This window comes from Choloepus didactylus, chromosome 6 (genome assembly GCF_015220235.1).
Source record: "Choloepus didactylus isolate mChoDid1 chromosome 6, mChoDid1.pri, whole genome shotgun sequence".
Taxonomy (NCBI): domain Eukaryota; kingdom Metazoa; phylum Chordata; class Mammalia; order Pilosa; family Megalonychidae; genus Choloepus; species Choloepus didactylus.
The window spans coordinates 76,938,204-76,957,209 of record NC_051312.1 but is presented as its reverse complement, the minus strand read 5'-3'; the positions used below and the strand labels follow the sequence as shown (position 1 = coordinate 76,957,209).

General features: G+C 37.6%; 2 protein-coding genes across 2 annotated transcripts; both read right to left on the bottom strand.

The window, feature by feature from the left end:
- Window positions 1-667: 667 nt before the first annotated feature.
- Window positions 668-1,591, bottom strand: LOC119537720 (olfactory receptor 2D3-like). The gene has a single exon (XM_037840257.1). It carries the CDS (start codon window positions 1,589-1,591, stop codon window positions 668-670), a length of 924 nt encoding a protein of 307 aa, XP_037696185.1.
- A 13,103-nt stretch (window positions 1,592-14,694) lies between these two features.
- On the bottom strand, window positions 14,695-15,632 carry LOC119536997 (olfactory receptor 2D3-like). Its single transcript, XM_037839635.1, has one exon. It carries the CDS (start codon window positions 15,625-15,627, stop codon window positions 14,695-14,697), a length of 933 nt encoding a protein of 310 aa, XP_037695563.1. The 5' UTR covers window positions 15,628-15,632.
- Window positions 15,633-19,006: the final 3,374 nt, after the last annotated feature.

Sequence of the window (19,006 nt, the reverse complement as noted above, 5' to 3'; positions counted from 1 at the left end):
GATTCTACCATTTGTTATTTGTTAAATGTGCTCTCTTTTAAATTTCAGAAATTATTAAATTTGAATTTAATGTCATATCAGAAATACAATACCTTGTGGACTTTATTTTTATATCTATATACCCAGTTCCTAGATATGTGTCTGCAGTATATAACAATTATTCAAAAGATATATGATGATTGAATATAATGAGTCCATTTGCCTGGAAAGTATTCTCATATCTGTGATAGGTTTGTTTGTTTCTTTGTTTATTTTTGAGCAAAAGTTGTATAACCCCTTGTTTCAATGCCCTTATTAGCTTGTATGGGCTTGGAGAATATGGGCCTGTGTTTTGCTCTCCCTCATTTCTTCCATGCTGTCTCCCTCTTCTCTCTCTACCTCCTCCCTACTTGCCCTCCTCCCTTGCTTCCTTTCTCTCCCTCTTTCTCACTCTCTTTCTTTCTTTCTTCTCTCCTTCCTTCCATGCTTTCAAACTTTCTTTCCTGTCTATCAAGAAGCATTGTCTTGAATAGACAATTTTCAAACTTTTGTGAGAAGAGACGTGAGAAGACACGAAGAGGACTAAAAATGTAGGAATGGGATGAGAATAGGAAAAGTTTCCTAGAAAATCACTTCTCTCCACAACCATAAATTGTCACTATAGACAAAGACATCACCTCTAACAAGACTATTTTGCAGTTATTCTCCTGAGAGCCCCTTTGACATCCTTGTTCCTCAGACTATAAATGATGGGGTTCAGCATGGGTGTCACTGCTGAATAGAACACAGAGATCATCTTATCCCTTTCATTCATGATCTTGGAGTTCGGCCTCATGTAGGCAAATATTCCTGAGCCATAGAAAAGAACAACTACAGTGAGGTGGGAGCCACAGGTAGAGAAGACCTTGAGCCTCCCCTCCCCTGCCTGCATCCGGATCACAGTGGAGATGATGTTTCCGTAGGAGACCAGGATGAGGGAGACAGGAGCCAGGAGGATGACCACACCCATCACAATGACAGCCATCTCAGCGTTGTAGGTTTCAGCAGAAGCCAGCTTCAGGAGGGCAGGAGGCTCACAAAAATAATGGTTAATTAGATTCTTTCCTTGGTATGGGAGAGAAAAAGTAAATGTAGTGTCCACTAGAGAACCAACTGCCCCAGTGGCCCAGGACGCTAGGACCAGCTGGACACACACCCAACGTGTCATGATGGTGGAGTAGTGCAGGGGCTTGCACACAGCCACGTACCGGTCATAGGACATCACCGCCAGCAGTGAACTCTCTGTACCCCCCATCAGAAGTAAAACTACCATCTGTGTTGAGCATCCAGCAAAGGAAATGGTTTTCCTCTTTACCAGGAAGTGGACTAGCACCTGAGGCACTGTGGTTGTGGAAAAACAGAGATCAGTAAAGGACAAGTTACTCAGGAAAAAGTACATGGGTGTGTGTAGCCTGGAGTCGATGTGAACAAGTACAATGATGAGCAGGTTTCCCAGCACGGTGAGCAGGTAGATGATCAGAAAGAGGACAAAGAGCAGCTCCTGTGTCTGTGGATCCTGTGCAAGGCCCAGGAAGACAAACTCAGTCACATAGGTGTGGTTTTCTTCTCCCATGAATGTCTACTCCTGTGTATAGGTGAGCACCAAGGAAAGAAGCACATATTTGTTGATTATAAAATATTGGAACATCTTAGGCATTTGATTAACCGGTATTAAAATTTGGACTGTTGATTTCCATCTCTTAGTTTCCACCCATGAAACAATTGAATGTTTTCTTTTTTTTACAGTTTTTACAATTGAAAGTCAATTCTGTTTTTTCCAACTCTAGAATCTGAGCATGAGCTTGGGAGAAATCATGTGGATCTGCTTCATGAGCAAACCTCCATTGGACTGTTAATGACTGAAAGTCCTGAGAAGACTGCAGTGCTTCTTACAATGCATTCTTTCTCTTATGTAGTTTTGGGAAACAAATGGATTGATGTTGCTATGAAAAACAGAATCTTTAGTTGCAAAGTGTCTTATAACATTTAGAAGGCTGATTTTTTTTCATTGTATTTACAAAATAATGCTAAAGAAGCACTTTATGCAAGGAATGGGAAATTAAGGTAAAGGAGGATGTAGTAGTCCATGATCCTGGCCATGTCCCAATTTCTTTTGCAATTTCTTGTACTGTAAAGAGGGAGCTGGGTAGCAATTGTAGAAACTGCTGCTGCGTTGGTAGCTGCACTCAGTAATATCAGCTATCCCCTAATCACTCTACACTTTTATCTTTCTTTGAACAGGGTCCTTTGGCAACAGTAATAGTAATTATCATGTATCAGGCATCCTCCTGGTGCCAATCATTATTACTTTTTTTTAATATTCCGTGTTTATTTTAAAACTTCTTTAATCAGGGGAAGTAGCTATTATTATCCCCAGTGTTCTAATGATGAAACAAAGGCTCAGCAACGTTCTCAAACTGGTTCCTCTAAGCCCCACTCACACTCCTGTATCCTGGAATACGTTCTCTTTCTTCCTTTCCAGCTGGTGGTAAAGAGGGTTAATCTTTCAACTAATTCTCTGTGCCTGTCCCTCAAATCCACTCCTTATAGGCCAGCCCAGAAGCCTTATTAATTTTAAGGTTTTAGAGCTTAGAGGAGAAAAAGAAGTGCTCGGCATACTTTAACATTTATTTTTAAACATTTTTGGGGACTTGCCCAAAGGAAGATAGAAAGAATTATTATTAGCTTGCAAATTATTAATAATCTGTAAATTAGTATTAACCTGTAAATTCATTATAATTCCAACTACAGAGGATTTTTGTAAGAGAATTTAAACAAGCTTATTTGAAATTTTATGTTGATGAGCAAATATATGTCATCAAATAAATAATGGAAATGGCAACTGATGGAGTAGAAGAAATATATCCTACCAGATATAACATATACTTAATTTCCTCTTATTATTGTACTGCATTCTTAAACAGGTATAAAACATTTGACTAATAAATACATTATACAACTGCAGTGGATCCTGATATATATGAAAATACAATATATGTTAAAAGCAGCATCTTAATTCAGTGAGATAACAAAGTACTACTTAACAAAAGGAGTGGGATATTTGTTTATTCTCTTTAAAAAATTATGTATATATTTATGTTTATACATGAATGCATCATAATTATAGCAATCATTCATCACCAATTCAGTAATGACCTATTTTTTAAATTAAATTTTCTATGAAATTTGTTTATCTTCTGTCCATCGTCTATTCAATCTTTAGATGGCAAAGTCTTTCTTAAACACAAAAATATAAAAATCGTAAAAAACACAAACTTGACAACTTAAAAATATCAGAGTTCCATGTAGTTCATAATAGAAATATAAATAGAATAAATCTGGGCAAATGTTTGCAAAATATTCAACAAAAATTTTATCATTTCTAATATACAAAGATCTCTTAGAATGCAATAAGAAAACACATGCAATCTATTTTTTTATGTAGACAATGGATTCAATTACCCTATTCACAAAAATAAATAAAACTGAACAGTAAACATGAAGGTACAACATGCACATTAAAATAATAATGGTATGTCATATTTTGCCTTATAGGTAAAGTTTCAAAAGGATACAAAGTATTTCTTAGTTTTCCAAGCCAATATGACAAATACTACAGAATGGGAGGTTTAAAGGACAAGAATCTATTGTCTCACAGTTTCAGAGGTGAGAAGGCTTTGTAACATCTTCAAGAGATCCTATTTACATCAGGTTCACACCCACAAGAACTTGAATTAAGATTAAGAACATGTCTCAATTGGGGAACACAATTCAATCCACCAGTGGACACTCCAGACCCAAAGAGATGTGCTCTACCCACATGCAAAATACATCAATCCTATCAACATCGCACAGCCTTATGGAATTTCAGGAACCAGTTCAAGTACAAAGTCCCATCAAAATCAGGTATGGGTGTGGTCCCTCTGGAGCAAGATGTCTCTCTGTTTTATGGGCCTGTGAAACCCAGAAAACAAACTATCTGCTTCCAAAATTCAACACTGGGAGAAAGGCACAGGATAGACATTCCCAGTCCAGAAGGGAAAACTAGAAGGAAAACAGGGGTCACAGGTCCCAAGCACGTCCAGACTCAACGAGGGTCAACTCCACTAGATCTCAAGGTCTGAGAGTCATCTGTGGATGGCTGCTTTGTCCACCCTTTCCAAGCACTTGTGCAGTGGCCATGCTCTCTAGGAAAGCTGAGGCTGAGGCCCCAACCTTTCCAACCAATTTAAAGTAGGACTCAGTCTGCCTGAAAAGTGGGGTGCAGCCCCATTTACAATTCTAAAACTTTCTAAAATGTGAGTACTAACTGATCTGTTACGCTAGAAGAGTTTTCTGAGCTTGATAACAAAGGTACAAATTATAAAAGGAAACAATAATCTGTTTGACTACAAAAAATATTTTAATCACTATATATTCACAAACTCCTTATATAATATTAAAAGGTAAGTAGCAATATTGAAAACTAACTGCAACATATGTAACAGATCAAGGATTAATATCCTTTGTACAGACAGTATAATGATAAATCCATAAAAACAGGCGACAAATATTACATGAGAAAAAGTGTAAGCAACATGAATTCATATTCATAATAAATAAATTCCAGTCCCAATAAAATTAAAGGCAAATTAGAATTAGATGCCTTTTTGCTCATCCAATTGCCTCAATATAAAAAAAGTTTTCTCATACACAGTGGCAATGGGTTTGTGTGAATTAGGTACTCTACTGTATTTGGGGAAAATAAACGATTAAAAGCTGCAGAGGGATAATTTGTCAATATATAGAAAATGCCTTAAATAAGCAACATAAGTTGATAAAGCAAATTTGATCTTACTATTTTGTCATAATAAAGGCAATATCTGCAAAATGATTTGGGAGGATGTTTATTGCGGTAATTATCATTTTAAAGCTTTGAAAAAGTTAAATATTTTGGATGAATAATTTTAAAATACACAAATGACAGAATACCATGCACCAACTATAAAAATTTAAAATATTTTATGACATCAAATGTTGCAAAATATTTAAGCTAGAAAGTTGGGTAATTAAAATGTTTAACACTGTAATTCCTGTTTTATAATTTTCTCTTGAAGATTTTACATGTGTTTTTTTTACATTAAATTTGATTCTTCATCTTTGTGTGGTTTTATAGTTTCTAAATGCTCAATACCAAAAACATTACTTTGTTATAAGAAAGGTAATAATAATCTTTTCCTAGATAATAAGATTTCTCCTTCTTTCTTCCTCTATTCCTACAGTTTGCCTAATGTACAGACACTTTCATTAAGTGTTTTGACCATTAATCACATCTCTCCCTCCCTCCCTCCTTCCCTTCCATTCTTGTGATCTCCATATCTTCCTCTGTTCCTTTTTTCTGTTTCTTAACTGTGACTAAGTCTTAGGACGGAAGAGTGAGAGAAAAGAATGTGGTAGAAAACTGAGCATTAACACTTTGGCTGTGGAGAACCTGGGAGCTGACCTGCAATTGGGAAAATCCCTCTTAGGAAATCACCAGGTTAAAGATCCTGTAGGAACCCACTGTCAGCCACACCTCCATGGAGAAAGGGGAGTTCCGTGTGGCAGGGGACTGACGACCAGGGAGGGGACTGCACGGCTACACACGCAGCCTAGGGTGGACAACAGGGGATGTGTGTGTACACAAAAAAATCCCTTGCTGTTTCCTCCCAGGGCAGAAGGCTCAGCTTCCTTCCAGGTACTGTCCACTCCTAGCGTCCAACTCAAGTGGCCATAAGGAATGAGGAGGAAGTCCTGTAGAGGGTGGCAGCAAGCAGCAGAGGGGAATCTGGGTGATTAGCTTTCCATGAAAAAGTAGAGGCAGTGGGTGTCCACCGGTCAATCTGCAATCCTTGCTCAGTAACTTAGTCATCTCCAGAGGAGATATGGAACAGGATTTGGGAGCCTTTGATTCAGGAGATGCAGCACAAATGGAAGAGCACAGATTCTATCCAGGGGCCAGATGGAGAGAGGGGTGGGAGAGGGAAAGGCAAAGCCACCCCAAAGAACAGAATCAAGATTTCAGCCTCCTTCAGAGGATTAATTCCCCCCAGCACCCCACCCACTCTTACCTGGAGAACGGGCATGAGGTAAGCAGGAGGCAGTGGGGTTGGTGGACATAAAACCAGGAAGAAAGGTGTGAGTTTTGCCACCTGCTGATCCCTCTAGTAGGAAGTCTTTAAACCTGAAGTCCTAGGGGCTGTGGTAAACAGATCATTCCCTGGAGCAATCAGTGCTATGAACTTTTCCAACCTTTCCACATCATGAGACACCCTGGGGCATTTCTTATTTAATTACAGACCATCTGATATCAAGAAGTACACTGAAGATTCTCCGAACCAATGTCTATGGACCTCTTGGGTCTCCAAGTTCTTTATCAGAATTTTTAAAATAGAGGTTTCAAAAATGATGATAAGTAAAAGGCATAGCCAAAAGTAAATCCTCCATCATCTACATGATTCCCCAAAGTAAGAACTGTCAAAGGATTTCAAAATCCTGGTCTCCATTTGTACCCTAAATGCTTTAACTGCTTTGTGCTAATGAGAAAAAAACTAGATATACATGATGCAGTGCAGAATGTCCTGACTGTTTAAATGAAAGCTTTATTGTAGCAATTTCAACTACAGAAGAGCGGTGGGAGAACTACGCCAGCACATAACAACAGATGGTCACATGAACAAATCAAGGAGAGCTCTTGATATTGCCACAAACTCCCCCTTTTTCAATCTTCCCCAGGTCAGTAAATGAAACCATCATCCCCAACAATGCTCAGGCCCGAGACTTAGCAGGGGTATTTCGCTGCTCTCTTTTTCAACTGTGCACATCCTGTTCTTCCACAGCCTCACCATCTCCTCTGCTTCTCCATTGCTAGAACCCAAGTTCAAACCATGCTGTCTCTCTGCAATAGAGCTTCTTGATTGCTCTTCTGGTTTCCATGCTTGCCCTCTTACAATCCACTCCCCAAACAACACCCCACTGACCTTTAAAACATGTCAGAATGGCTTTCTGTTGAACATGAAATAAAATCCACTCGCCTTTCAGGACTTCAAGGTCCTGCCTGTCCAATGTCGTTCCTTAGTACCTTCCCTGTCTCTGTAAACACTGACTTTCTTTCTTGGTTCTGACCTTATGTCTCTGATTTTTGTTGGCTGGTCTTTAGCAGCCAAGGATCTTCCTGAGAATAATCTATGTTGTTTTATCTTCCTCACTACCTACAATAAATTGTAGCCACTGGTTATTCAAGATGACTAAACATGGCCATTTACAACCTCACTCTCCAAATCACAATTGTATGAGGGAAGTAACTTAAGCATGACCGTAAATCCATCGTTGTTGTGGATAGTCAAAAAGTTGACATTTATGTATCTGAATTTTGAGAGATTTGAAACTATAAAGCAGCTAGAACCTGATAAAGAAGAAAACTGACTAATACTGAGGGAAAAATCACTTTCACATATGAGAGATTAAAGGTGATAAATGCAGAAAATGCACTCAAGACTTTCATCAGCCTTTCTTAAGAGAGAAAATTAAAATTCAAGGTTATGAATATAAGAAACAGTCAAGTTATCTGTCACAAGCCCACAAGATATGTTGTATTAAATAAGGAAACACTATAGACCTTTATACCAAAATTGGAAATAAGATAAATATATCTCTTATCAATACTATTATTATCAGTCTAGAGGTCGAAGACCATTGCAAAGAAAAAATAAATACGTTTACATGGCAAAATGATTTGAAGAGAAAATGAAAAAGTCCAATTTTTAAGAAAAGAATTTACTATATACACAAATATATATATATATGATTATTTAGCTAGAAAATCCAACATAATGCCTGAAAGTCATTATGATAAATCAACCAATAAGAGAGTTCAGTCTCATGAATGTATATGATCTAAATCATTATTTATTTCTAGCCCCTAGTACAGTGTCTGTCACATAGTAAGTACTCAGTAATCATTCTGAAGACACAAATGAATAAATAAAAATAAAAATGCAATAATTTACCTATTTATCAGCAATAATAAAATTTTTTAATATAACACTTTTTTTCTTTTCCTTTTTATTTTTTTTGCATTTTTTAAAAAATTGAGATTGTTCAGATACCATACAACTATCCAAAGATCCAAACTGTACAATCAATTGCCCACAGCCCCACCATACAGCTGTGCATCCATCAACACAATTAATTTTTTTTTCAATTTTTAGAACATTTTCACTACTCCAGAATAGAAATAAAGACAAGAAAAAAGGAAACTCAGATCCTCCCTACCCCTAACCACGTCCCCCTTCATTATTGATTCATAGTTTTGGTATAGTACATTAGTTACTGTTGATGAAAGAATGTTAAAATAGTACTAACTTTAGTATATAGTTTGCAATAGGCATATATTTTTCCCTATATGCCTCTCTATTATTAACTTCTAGTTATAGTGACATACATTTGTTCTAGTTGTGAGAGAGATTTCTAATATTTGTACAGTTAATCATGGACATTGTCCACCACAAAATTCACTGTTTTATACATTCCCATCTTTTAAACTCCAACTTTCCTTCTGGTGACATATGTGACTGAGCTTACCCTTTCCACCACCTTCACACACCTTTCAGCACTGTTAGTTATTCTCTTAACATGCTACCATCACCCCTGTCCATTTCCAAATGTTTCAGTTCATCCTAGTTGAACATTCTGCTCATAATAAGCAACTGCTCCCCATTCTTTAGCCTCATTTCTATATCCTGGTAATTTATGTATCATGTCTATGAGTTTACATATTATAACTAGTCCATATCAGTGAGACCGTGCAATATTTGCCTTTATGTGACTGTCTTATTTCACTCAATATAGTGCCCTCAAGTTTTCTTCATCAACCCATTTCTTTTAAGACGGTTTTGTTCACAAACTTTCCATTCCATCCTAAGTAAACAATCATTGGTTCTCTGTATAGTCACGTATTTATGTATTGAGCACCATCGCCACTCTCTGTATAAGGACATCTCCATTTCTTCCACAAAGATGGAGGAAGAGTCAAAGAAGGCAAGAGGCAAAAGAAAAAGAAAAGAGAGAGAAAAACAGACAAAAAAAGAAAAAAAACAAAACTTGATAGCTAGAAAGAGACAAAAGGAAAGATAGCATTAACCTAAAGTAGATTAAAGAGTCAGACAACATCACCAATGCCAGGAGCCCCATACCCTTCCCCTATTCCCCACCCCCCCATATGCATTTAGCTTTGGTATATTGCCTTTGTTACATTAAAGGAAGCATAATACAATGTTTCTGTTAATTCTAGCCTCTAGGTTGCATTGATTGTACTTTCACCCCAATCCCACCCTATTTTTAACACCTTGCAGTGTTGACATTCATTTGTTCTACCTCATGAAAAACATATTTGTACCTTTTATTATAATTGTTGAGCATCCTATGTTTCCCTGAGTTACACAGTCCCAGTCTTTATTGTTCATCTTTTGTTCTGGTGTCCTACATGGTCCCAGCCTTCCTCTTTTGACCATATTCATAGTCATCTTTGTTCAGTGTACTTACATTGCTGTGCTTCTATCTCCCAAAATTGTATTCCAAACTTCTCACTCCTGTCTTTTCCTTTCTGTCTGCAGCACTTCCTTTACTGTTTCCTGTAGAGCAGGTATCTTGTTCACAAAATCTGTCATTGTCTGTTTGTCAGAGAATATTTTAAACTCTCTCTCATATCTGAAGGATAGTTTTGTCGGATATAGGATTCTTGGTTGGTGGTTTTTCTCTTTCAGTATCTTAAATATATCACCCCACTTCCTTCTTGCCTCCATGGTTTCTACTGAGAAATCCACACACAGTCTTATCAAGCTTCCTTTGTATGTGATAGATTGCTTTTCTCTTGCTGCTTTCAGGATTCTCTATTTATCTTTGACATTTGATAATCTGATTACTAAGTGTCTTGGCATATGCCTACTCAGATCTATTCTATTTGGGGTACATTGTGCTTCTTGGATCTGTAATTTTAAGTCTTTCATAAGAGATGGGAAATTTTCATTGATTATTTCCTCTATTATTGCTTCTGCCCCTTTTCCCTTCTCTTCTCCTTCTGGGACACCAATGACATGTAAATTCTTGCTTTTCATATTGTCTTTAAGTTCCTGGAGACATTGCTCATATTTTTCCATTCTTTTCTCTATCTGTTCTTTTGTGTGTAGGCTTTCAGTTGCCTTGTTCTCCAGTTCCTGAGTGTTTTCTTCTGCCTCTTGAGATCTGCTGTTGTATGCTTCCAGTGTGTCTTTCATCTCTTGTGTTGTTGTGGGAAACTGAGTCTTCCATGTTGCCTGAGGCGTATCTAGGGTGGTGGCTTGGAACGCTAAGCTGCAGGCCTGCATGGAATGCCGTGCAGGCCCGCCCTGTAAAGATATGTGTCTTGTGATTATGATGACAACGTTTACCATTGTCCTAAACCTAGATTGTTCCTTCTGATATGCAACAGGATGTAAACATAGGTATCTGGTGGGCTCTCCCGAGCCTGAGGACATTTAGCATATACTCCCTGATCTTCTGAAATAAATAACTGGAGCAAAGGTGCGTTATTGTCCACTTAGCACGAGATGCAGTGGGCCCCCTGCTCCCTTAATTCTTAACTTTGTGTCTGTGTCTCATTCCTGCACCGCCCTGTCAGCAACATGTTGTGCCTTTCATTTCCATAGATTCTGCCAGTTGGTTTTTCAAACTTTCAATTTCTACCTTATGTATGTCCTGTGTTTTCACTATATGGTTCAGCTCTTTCGCCAAATCTTCCCTAAACTTTTTGAGTTGACTTATTGTTAGTTGTTTCAATTGCTGTATCTCAGTTGAAGTGTAAGTTTGTTCCTTTGACTGGGCCATAACTTTGTTTCTTTTAGTGTAGGTTGTAGTTTTCTGTCTAGGCATGGTTTCCTTGCTTACCCCAATCAGGTTTTCTCAGACCAGAACAGGCTCAGGTCCTGGAGGAAAGATTTATTCAGTATCTGGTTTCCCTGAGGGTGTGTCTTAGAAAATTGGTACACTTGTAAGGCCTCTGGTCACTGTGCTTTTCTGCCCAGCAGGTGGTGCCTGTTAGTCTGTAATTCTTGACTGGTGTAAGGAGGTGTGGCCTGTGGCTGTTTTTCCCCAGGCTCTGGTGTCTGGTTCTGAATGGAAGGCAGGTAGTAGGACTGGGCCCCACCCCTTTCCTCTTAGAGAAGATAGACCCCCTAGGGGGAGTCCATTAGCAGTTCAAAGATCTCTCCCTGCCTGTGCTATCTCAACCCTTGTTTGGTTCACAGCACTGTGAGCTGAAAATGGCTGAGGCTTTCTCCACTGAGATGAAAAAGGAACAGAAAGTCCCCTTCAGAGCTAGTCAGAGGTGACCCTCCAGCTCTCCAAGGTCAGTTGTCACCCAAAGCCTCTGTCTGCTTGTTGGGGATTTGTACCTAGTAGTGAGCAGTTCACACTTGCTAATTAAAACCCCAGTTGGAGCTCAGCTGAGCTATATTTGCTTACTTGGAGAGAGCTTCTCTCTGGCACCACCAGGCTTTGTAGCTCGGGCTGTGGGGGGAGGGGGTCTCCTGATTTGGATCTGCAGTTTTTGCTTACAGATTTTATGCTGTGATCTCAGGCATTCCTCCCAATTCAGGTTGGTGTATGATGAGTGGACGTCATGTTTGTCCCCCTGCAGTTATTCTGGATTATTTAGTAGTTTTTTCTGTTTTGTTTTTAGTTGTTCCAGGGGGACTACTTAGCTTCCACTCCTCTCTATGCCACCATCTTAGATCCTCCCTCCAATGTAACACTTTTGGCTTAAATAAGACTGAATTTAAAATGGAAAACAATGAATAATCAAAAAAATTGTGGAGAAGAAGAAACTGAAAGCATGTACATTTAACAAAGTGAAGCCAAAATAATTAACATTTAGCAGAATAAGTGCTGTAATTAACAAATATTTCAGTGTACATACTGAAATTTAGTAATTATTATGGTGGTATTTGAAAGACTAACCATGATATTAGAAGTAATGGCTAGATATTTAGGAAAAATTAATACTGCAAATTCACAAATAGTTGTCCTAAATAAATTCCAGGTATTTTAATGATTTAAACCTAATGTCCTATATCAACCTTTCTACTCAACCTCTTTCCTCCAAGCCCCCATTTGCATTTAGGTGGTGACCTGTGGTTGGGTTTCAATTCACGGAAAGTGAGCAGATATAATGGTAACTTCTTCTAAGCCACAAAAGCCACCAATAAACAACCATTTTATCTTCACCTTTCTGGATATTTAAAGTCACAAATATCAGAGCTTCTGTCAGCCAGAATCACATGCTGACATCCCAACCTTCAATGAGAATTTATATAAGTAAAACATTAACGTCTGCATCTTTAGCTGCTGAGATCTGGGATTTATCTGTTAGAACAGGGTCAGCAAAGTATGGTCCTGGGCCAGCTCCAACATACTTATATTTGCAATTAAAATTACATTGGAAAATATTTGTTTTGTGTTATCTGTGACTGCTTTCTGCTTTAACGGCAGAGTTGAGTACCTGTGACAAAAATTATATGGCCCACAAAGCCATAGTATGGCTAATGTGTTAATCTAACATTATTAATATGTTAGATATTACAGAAAATGTTTGCTCATTCCAATGTTAGAGCAACTAGCATTACCTTCAGTAATAGAAATCTCTAACTAGATGATAAATAGGAGAAAGTTTTTGTTACATTAGTGGTGAGGAAACTTCTCAATACAAAGGAAAAATCTATATACCCTCCTGATTCCCTGCCTCCCTTCCTCCCAACCTCTCACCATATCTTTACCTCACTAACTCTTTCATCCTTAAATGTTGCCTCCTCAGGAAGGCATTCTGTAACCTTTCTGAAAGTCTAGAACCATCTGATTCCATAATTCTGCTGCCACACTTTTTTGCCAAGGTCGATAATGAACCAATTGACAAAATGCAACAGTCTTTTATCAATACAGAACACTCTGAGACACTTGAGAATTGCTTCCTGAAAAGCCTTCCTCTTGCCGCTTCCGCCAGACCTTTATTTGGGTTCCCCTCCGTGTGCCTGACTCCTGCTGCTCCAGGCTTGGCTGGCTACTCTTCATCCACGTGAAATGTTGGTAACTCTAATGCGGTGTCCTGCGTTCTTTTCCACTCTCTTTCTGCAACATCAAGTGTCAACCAGAATTGCATTTCAGAGTTACCTGGAGAACTTGTAACAAAACATATACTTGCCTCCGTCTTCACCAATCATATGGTCTGCAATAGGGCCAGACATCTGCATTTTAATATAACTCCTTGGTAATTCCAATTAAAACCTTTGGCATGCAGCCTTGGGTGTGTCAAATGTCCACAAGCATTTATTTTTAGGGAATTCTAAATCTATTTCTCCAGGCCATATTTTCCCCCTAAACTCCAGCTTTATTTATTCTTTCCAAGTAGTGTTTATGGAGCGTCAGTAATGGCCAGACATTTTACCACAATCAGTAATGCAGAAATCAACAAAGCAGTAACAGTCCTTACTCTATGGAGTTCACATTCTAATAGAAAAATCAGACATTAAGTACATAATTGTACAATTTATTTATATATAACCTATCCTACTGCCTAAGTAGCACACATTTTTTAGTGTGCCCATGAATCTCGTGGGGCTTACAAATGGAGATTTGCTGTGCTTGACTGCCCCACCCAAACTTTTAATGAGAAATATCATTTTTAACAAAGAACCTGGGTACCAATGCATTCATATTATACAAAACTATGGCTGACGTTATAAAATTCAAATGAAGGCCTACCAAGGATAAAATGTTACTCAAAACTACTCCTCCAAACTTTATCCTCACTTTTGGTCACTTTCCTATAAATTCAAAGTCTTCAGCATTTTCCTAATTCCTTGCCAGACAAATTCTTCAGCATTGAAATCAAGGCATTTCTCAATGTACATGTTTAGTCTTATTTTTCATTCTTAAATCTTACTCTTTCTTTAATGTTAACTATGATCTAGGAAGATTCTACCATTTGTTATTCCTTAAATGTTATTCCTATCTTTTAAATTTCTGAATTTATTAAATTTGATTTTAATACCACATTAGAAATATATCACAATGAAGACTTTATTTTTAGTCTATACACCCAACTTCTAGAAATGTCTCTGGCATACATAAGTATTCCATAGATATTTGATGAATGAATGCAAGAATGAAGGTACTAGTCCATTTGCTTGAAAGGTATTCCCGTATTTGTGATACTTTTGTTTGTTTTTGAGTTAAAGATGTATGTCTACTTGTTTAATTCCCATGTTAGCTTTCATGGGCTTGGAGAGTATGGGGCTGTGGTTTGTTCCAGCTCCTTTCTTCCTTGCTCCATCCATCGTCCCTTCCTTCTCCCCTCCCTCCCTCCCTCCCTCCCTCCCTTCCTTCCTTCCTTCCTTCCTTCCTTCCCACTTCTCTCTCTTCTGCCATTCCTTCTCTTCTTTCTTCCTTCCACCTTTTAAAATTTCTTTCTTGTTTATCAAGGTACATTTCTTTGACTAGACAATTTGTTGAATTGATCTGAGATGAGATATGGGAAGAGAGGAGGTTGAGATGAGAATAGGAAATATTTCCTAGAAAATGCCTTCCCTCCACAACCCTAAATTGTCATTATAGACAAAGATATCACCTCTAATAAGAGAATTTTGTAGTTATTCTCCTGAGAGCCCCTGTGACATCCTTGTTCCTCAGACTGTAAATGATGGGGTTCAGCATGGGTGTCACTGCTGAGTAGAACACAGAGATCATCTTATCCTTTTCATTCATGGACTTGGAGTTCAGCCTCATGGAAGCAAATATTGCTGAGCCATAGAAAAGAACAACCACAGTGAGGTGGGAGCCACAGGTAGAGAAGACCTTGAGCCTCCCCTCCCCTGCCTGCATCCGGATCACAGTGGAGATGATGTTCCCATAGGAGACCAGGATGAGGATAAAAGGAACCAGGAGGATCACCACGCCCATTCCAAATATGGCCATCTCAGCACTGTAGGTGTCAGCTGAAGCCAGCTTCAGGAGGGCAGGAGGCTCACAAAAATAATGGTTAATGTTATTACTTCCTCGATAGGGCAGACACAATGTAAATGTGGTGTCCACCAGAGACCCAATTGCCCCAGTGCCCCAGGACCCTAGGGCCAACTGGACACACACCCAACGTGTCATGATGGTGGAGTAGTGCAGGGGCTTGCACACAGCCACGTACCGGTCATAGGACATCACCGCCAGCAGTGCACACTCTGTACACCCAACCAGAAGTAAAACTACCATCTGCATTGAGCATCCAGCAAAGGAAATAGTTTTCCTCTTTACCAGGAAGTGTACTAGCACCTGGGGCACTGTGGTTGTGGAAAAACAGAGATCAGCAAAGGACAAGTTTCTCAGGAAAAAGTACATGGGTGTGTGTAGCCTGGAGTCGATGTGAATGAGCACAATGATGAGCAGGTTTCCCAGCACGGTGAGCAGGTAGATGATCAGAAAGAGGACAAAGAGCAGCTGCTGTGTCTGTGGATCCTGTGCAAGGCCCAGAAAGACAAAGTCAGTCACATGGGTGTGGTTTTCTTCACCCATGAATGTCTATTCCTGTGTATAGGTGAGCACCAAAGAAAGAAGCACATATTGGTTGATTATAAAATATGGGAACATCTTAGGCATTTGATTAACCAGTATTCAAATTCAGACTGTTGATTTCCATCTCTTAGCTTCCACCCATGAAAAGACTGAGTTTTCTTTTTTTCACAGTTTTTACAATTGGAAGTCAATTCTGGTTTTTCCAACTCTAGAATCTTTTGTTCATATGAGCCTGGGAGAAGTCATCCTGGATATGCTTCATGAGCAAACCTCCACTGGACTGTTAATGACTGATAGTCCTGAGAAGACCACAGTGCTTCTTACAATGCATTCTTTCTCTTATGCAAGTTTGCTAAACAAATGGAATGATGTTGCTGCAAAATGAGTTAGAATACTTTGTTGCAAACTGTCTTATAACATTTAGAAGGTTGATTTTTTTCATTATATTTAAGAATAATGCTTAAGAACTACTTTATATGAGAAATGGGAAATTAAGATAAAGGAAGATGTAGTTGTCCATGATCCTGGCCATTGCCCAATTTCTTTTGTAAATTCTTGCACAGTAAAGAGGAAGCTGAGCAGCATCAGTAAGAACAGCTGCTGCGTTGGTAGCTGCACTCAGTGATATCAACTATCCCCTAACAATCTCTACACTCTATTTTCTCTCTTTGTACACGGTCCTTGGCAGGTATGAGCATCCTCCTAGTGCCAATCACTATCAATACCTTTTTAGAATGTACTTTGTGTATTTTAAATCCTCTTTAATTCATGTGTGGTAGCTTTTATTATCCTCATTATTCTATGATGAAACAAAGGCTCAGAGACTTGCTGGTCCCTGTAAACCTCTTCAGCCTCCTGTATCCTGGAATACTTTTCCCTCCTTCTCCCCAACTGGTTGCAAAGAGGGTTAAACTTTCACCTAATTCTCTCTGCCTGTCCCTCAAATCCACTCCTTATAGGCAAGCTCAGAGGCCTTATTAATTTTAAGGTTTTAGAGCTATTCTGCTAGGGCAGAGGTATCAGGAGGTATAGAAATAAGAGAGAATTGTAACGCTTATTTTAAAGCATTTTTGGGGATCTTGCCCAAAAGAAAATAGAAAGAATTAAAGGAAGAAATATTGAGAAAAGTGAAAAACATTGTTTCCATGTAATTTGATGGCATATATTAAAAAATCAGAGAATCAATTCAATTATATAATTGGTAAGAAATATCATCTAATGCAAGATGAGTAATTTAAGCTTTTTGTTTCATTATGTACCAAAAATAACTAAATAGAAAGTTTAGTAAAATAGTGCCTTCCCAAATAAAAGATGGCTAAACTTTATAAGTAGTGAACTTTGGATAACATTCCAGATCTATTCGAAGGTAATTATGAAACATGATGTCTGAATAAATGGATACACTAATTTTATGAATAACACAGCTCAATCTTATAAAGTATATGTTAATTTTAAATGATTCAATTGGCAAATTCACTGTAATTCCCACCTCAGAGGATTTTGTAAGAGAATTTAAACAGGTTTATTCTAAATTTTACTTTGATGTGAAACTATAGGATATCAAATGAGTAGTGGAAAAGAAAAATGGTAGAGTAGAGGAACCAAATCCTACTAGATATAAAATATAGTTGATTTCCTCTTATTGCAGAACATTCTTGAACAGGTATAAAACATTTGACTAAGAAATATATTATAGAACTGAAAAGGATCTTGATATATATGAGAATATATTATATGACAAATGTACCATCTTAAATCAGTAAGATAATATAGTACTACTTGACAAAAGGAGTGGGATATTTGTTTATGCACTTTAGAAAATTATATATGTGTATTTATATATGCATGCATTGTAAGTATAAGTCATCATTAATCCCAAATACAGTAATGACCTATTTTTAAAATTACATTTTCTATGAAATTTGGTGATCTATCCATCATCTATTCAATATTAAGATGGTAAAGACTTTCTGCAAAAGCACACACAAAAAAATAAAAATAATAAAAAACACAAACTTGACAACTTAAAAATATCAGAGCTTTATTTAGTGCATTGCATCATAAACAAAAAAGACATACATAAAATAAATCTCAGCAAATACTTGCAAAATATTCAACAGAAAATTTTTATTATTCTTAATACATAAAAACTCTTAGCTATCAATAATGTAAGACACAAACTATATTTAATGAACAAAGGATGTAAATACCTTCTTCACAAAAATAAGTAAAAGTGAACAATAAATATGAAACCAAAACATGGACATTAAAATAACAAATGATACCTCATATTTTGCCTTGTAGGTAAAGTTTGAAAAGGATATAACGCCTATCTTAGTTTTCCGAGCCACTATGACAAATACTACAGAATGGGTGGTTTAAACAACAGGAATCTATTGTCTCATAGTTTCAGAGGCCAGAAAGCTTGCATAACATCTTCAAGAGATCCTATTTACATCAATTTCACACCCACAGGAACGTGAATTAAGATTAAGAACATGTCTAACTTCGGAAACACAATTCAATCTACCACAGTCCATCCTCTATAGACTCCAAAAAAGATATGCTCTACCCACATGCAAAATACATCAATCCTATTAAAACATCCTAAAAGCCCTATGCAATTTCAGGAACCAATTCTAGTACAAAGTGCCATCAAAATCATTTAAGTTTTGGCATATCCTGGTACAAAATTCCTCTCTGTCTTATGGACCTGTGAAACCCAGAAAACAAGTTACCTGTTCCAAAACACAATAGTGGGAGATGTTCAGGATATACATTCCCAATCTGGAAGGGAAAAACTAAAAGGAAAACAGATGTCCTGGGTCTCAAGCAAGTCCAAAATCCAGCAGGGTCAATCCACTAGATCTCAAGGTCTGAGACTCATCTGTGGATGGCTGTTTTGTCCACCTTTTCCAAGCACTTGGCCATGCTCCCTATGAAAGCTGAGGCTGAGGCCACATCCTTTCTGCCTGAAAACTGGTGTGCAGCCTCATTTACAATTTTAAAATGTTCTAAAATATTAGTACTTATTCATCTGTTATGGTAAAAGAGTTTTCTGGGCTTGATAACAAAGGTACAAATTATAAAAGGAAATAATATATTTGACTGCAAAAAATATTTTAAATTACTATATATTCACAAACTCCTTATATAATATTAACAGGTAAATTGCAGCATTGAAAACAACTGCAACATATGTAGCAGATCAAGGATTAATATCCTTTGTATAGAAAGTATAATGATAAATCAATAAGAAACAGACGAAAATATCATAAAAGAAAAAGTGTAAACATCATGAATTCATATTCATAATAAATAATTTCAATCCTAATAAAATTAAATGCAAATTAAAATTAGATGCCTTTTTTCCTCATCA